Raw genomic sequence first — 4,473 nt, 5'->3', positions numbered from 1 at the left:
GAATGCTTCCAAAAAAACAAATTTAAGCTAAACAGAAACAGTAATGTCTCTGACATGATGGAACAGGATTTTGAAATGTACTGACCTACCTAATACCACCACAGACCCACAAATTCTACTTTTGTCCTTCAGCATGCAATTTTATTACCACTTTTAACTGTAGGCTATTGACTTAAACACTTAATATAAACAAAAACAGAACATTTTATAATATTTCGCAATAGCTGAATCAGTATATAGTATTAAAAATACATATTTTTAAAGTTCTATGACCAAAATACCCCTATTTTCAACATCTTAATGTAAGTATACAATAATTTAAAAAAATTAAATAAAGCACTATCACATTTCTACTGCATAGGGACTCAAGCAGCAGAAAACTTAGATGGCAGGGTACCACAACTGCTGTGTATCACTGAGAATATGAAAGACTGGATAGTAAGGAAGTTACCAGAGTACTTTATAAAGAGTACAGAACCACTGAGCTAAAAACACAGAAAAGAACATAGCCACCCTTTCTCTACATTAAAAAAAAATCTAAAGGCACATCCAGGTGTCTAGAAAATATTTTAAATAGAATTTTTGTAGAAGTCCAATGTTTTAAAACTATGATAGAGCCATAAAGTTATTCATACTGATAGAGCAATAAAGTTACCTGCTTAACATATCTGTCAGTGGTTTTCCACATGTAATAATATTCAATGATGCTAGTCAACGATTTCCAAGGGAGCTGAAAAATATTTGGCATAAATTAAATAAATCATAGCATTCAAGATAAGTTTAAATATTTACATCTTATTCATTAAAAAATGAGCATGCTTTCTCCTAAGTTAAGAAAAATACTGAATTTAGTGCAAATAAAGTATTAATTTAAAACGTTGAGGATTGGGTATTTTTAAGCTGTATGACTAAATCATTGGTGCTCTATGATCAAAAGGCAATCCAATACAACAGCTAACACAGACGGTCTATCTTCTCCCCCCACTCTCTCTCTCAGTCTAAAACAATGTCACATGGAAAACACTACTCTGATTAGAATAAATCATTTTCATAGGATTGAGGGCAGGTCTCACAGGAACTTAACATATGAAATTGCACTCATAAGAATACTAAATCATTGCTGTCTCATCACTGTCATCACTAGTAACACAGCTGCTAATGTAACAGAGGCTGGCTGTCATGGAATAAACTCGTTTGCCCTTTGCAGCAAATATAGGCCTGATGCTGAAAATGTCTTGAACAATTGATCTTCCATCAGATTTTTACCTTTCACAAATGTAAATTTCAGTGTACACTGAGAAAACAATTATGCTGACGTGAACATGTGAGAGAGGAAGAAGGAGAAAGAGAATGAACTAGGCAGCAGTCACTTCAAACTCCTACAGAATCTTGTAGCCCATCAGACAAATTATCTCTACTGGAAGGAAAGTATTAGTTATGTTCATATAAAAATCTTGTCAATTTTTCCTATTTATCTGAAAACATGTTAATATTTTGTGTATGGTATTTTTCATGAAGTTCACATTAGGAAACAGAATTAGCTATACATTAATCTTCTCTACTTTCCAATTGTGAAGTTGCTGTTACAATGCCTCAGCAATGCAAGATGTATTTTCTACAGTACCCTTTTGCCATTTTAAAATGATGGCATGAAGATGAAATTTCCTTTAAAAACTATTAAAGAGTTCAAACAAGGGGTTGTAATGCATGATACAAATTAGAGCACAGCTTCATTTTAACGGCAAAAATCACCTTGTAAAGTTTAATCTCGTGTGTGTGTATGAGATTAAACTTGAATCAAACAAGAACACACACACACACACACACCCTCCCCCCCGCCTAATTCTATTGCCCGTTTTGGTTCTACACTATTCCAGTGCTGTCCACTTGTACTTACCATATTTTAGACATACTAAATAACAACATAATAAAATCACTAATTATTTTGTAACAAATTATATATAATACTTTATACCACCTTTCAATATGCTTCCCATTTCCCCAGTAAACAGAAACATTTCTGAGTTTTGGGAGAACTCAATTTAAGCAATGGCCATAGAAAAGAGGATGGCCTGGCCTCTGTGGAACAAGCTTACTGAGCCACTGTTCAAACACTTGGGTCCACAGCTTCCCAAGGCACTACTGACTGCATGTGCTGCTTTAGCCTTCAGCTGGTGAGTCCTCAGAAGGCTCCTTCCGCAGCAGGCACAGAACAAGAGGGACGGCGGATACACTCACTCATTGGCCCTGGTTACCTGCCACTTCAAGCCTGCCTTAGTATCTCCAAAGACACTCCTTCTCTTCATGCCAGGCATACCCATTTCACGCCACCCTCAAAAGTTCATTGCTCAAAACCTTATTAACTCTTTACTGTGAAATGGCAACGCTAGCCTGAACACTCATTCAGGATGTCCAAATGGGCAACTGGGCTCACATAGGGACCAAGTCGTCTGGACACTTGGATAGTGCAGGACAGTTAGCTTTTCTCTATAGTGTTCAATCACAACTGTAGAAGCTTGCTGGCTATACTGAATGTGAAAATGCTGTGTTCCACATGGCGACCCACAGGATTGACTACTGAATAAAAAGGACTCCAGAATTTGTCCCAAACATAAACCATATCATGTAATAAAATAAAATAAAAATAAAAGCTTTTCAGTGGCTGTCTTTAACTATCGGAGAAGCTATCCATAGCTTCAGAAACACTAGTTCTCATTACCAATTTTTATTAAGTACTGGTCACAGGATATTAAAATGACCATCTGTAAATGAAAGTATGAGGTTCATATAAAGGGAAGAATGACAGCGAGGCAGTAGTGACATGAAGACATACAGATCTGATTTGTGATTTTATCACGTGCTCAAGGTACAAAAGGAGCTGTCAACTCAGTAGGAAAATGTGAAAATAAGAACTGTCTTGATTCTGTCTTCCCTAGTGCTGCCATAATTTAAAGGTCCTGATATCATTTCCATTATAAACCCTATTTTTCAGAGAATCAGAAGTTATTCTTCTCCAATGTGGCAGATAAAGTCTTGTGAGGCCTTTCAGAAACACCCCCACTCCCCTCTCCCCACACACACACCCCACCACCCCCGTGAACACTGCACCACTGTCAATGCAAAAGCAGCCTGCAGCATGCATATGCTCCCTCAGGGGAGTGTATGCTTAGGGGCAACCAACATGGGTTCATTAGAGGCAGGTCCTGTCAGACCAACCTGGTGGCCTTCTATGACCAGGTCACAAAAGCCTCGGACGCAGGTGTCGCGGTGGACGTAGTCTTTCTGGACTTTAGGAAGGCCTTTGACACGGTCTCTCACTATATTCTCGTTAAAAAATTAGAAGATGGTGGCGTCAATGCCTACACAGTCAGATAGGTCGCCAATTGGCTGGAGGGTCGCACCCAGAGAGCGGTGGTGGCTGGGTCATTTTTGACATGGAGGGATGTGGGCAGTGGGGTCCCCCAGGGCTCGGTCCTCAGGCCCGCACTGTTCAACATCTTCATCAGTGACTTGGACGAGGGGGTGAAAAGCACCTTGCTCAAATTCGCAGATGACACTAAGATGTGGGGAGAAGTGGGCACGCTAGAAGGGAGGGACAGGCTGCAATCGGATCTGGACAGGTTATAGGGGTGGGCGGATGAGAAGAGGATGTGTTTCAATACGGACAAGTGCAGCGTACTGCACCTAGGGAGGAAGAACCAGCAGCAAACCTACAGGCTGGGGTACTCCCTTCTCATCAGCACAGAGGCAGAAAAGGATCTTGGAGTCACTATTGATTCCAAGATGAACATAGACTGCCAATGTAGTCTCTTTTTAAGACCAGGTTACAAAACGCCTGGACACAGGAGGAGGGGTGGATGTCATATACTTAGATGTCAGGAAGGCCTTCTATACGGTATCCCACCCCATACTGGTGAACAAGTTAAGAGGCTGTGACTTGGATGACTACACAGTCTGGTGGGTGGCGAATTGGCTAGAGGGTCGCACCCAGAGAGTCATGGTGGATGGGTCGGTTTCGAACTGGAAGGGTGTGGGCAGTGGGGTCCCGCAGGGCTCGGTCCTTGGACCGATACTCTTTAATGTCTTCATCAGCGACTTGGACAAGGGAGTGAAATGTATTCTGTCCAAGTTTGCAGATGACACAAAGCTATGGGGAGAAGTGGACATGCCGGAGGGCAGGGAACAGCTGCAAGCAGCTCTGGACAGGTTGGACAAGTGGGCAGAAAACAACAGAATGCAGTTCAACAAGGAGAAATGCAAAGTGCTGCACCTAGGGAGGAAAAATGTCCAGCACACCTACAGCCTAGGGAATGACCTGCTGGGTGGCACGGAAGTGGAAAGGGATCTTGGAGTCCTAGTGGACTCCAAGATGAACATGAGTCGGCAATGTGACGAAGCCATCAGAAAAGCTAATGGCACTTTATCGTGCATCAGCAGATGCATGACGAATAGGTCCAAGGAGGTGACACTTCC

The 4,473-nt window shown here is 41.4% G+C and overlaps 1 protein-coding gene across 1 annotated transcript in view; it reads right to left on the bottom strand.

Annotated features, from left to right (window-relative positions):
* MTA3 (metastasis associated 1 family member 3) overlaps nucleotides 1-4,473 on the bottom strand; it is a 156,987-nt gene that overhangs the window by 59,284 nt on the left and 93,230 nt on the right. The window contains exon 8 of the mRNA XM_006022846.2: nucleotides 656-730. Within this exon, the coding sequence (XP_006022908.1) occupies nucleotides 656-730 (75 nt within the window). The remainder of the gene's footprint in view (nucleotides 1-655; nucleotides 731-4,473) is intronic.

This window comes from Alligator sinensis, unplaced genomic scaffold (assembly GCF_000455745.1).
Source record: "Alligator sinensis unplaced genomic scaffold, ASM45574v1 scaffold377_1, whole genome shotgun sequence".
NCBI lineage: Eukaryota > Metazoa > Chordata > Crocodylia > Alligatoridae > Alligator > Alligator sinensis.
Note: the sequence above shows the minus strand (reverse complement) of the source record. Positions and strands in the feature narration are given on the sequence as shown.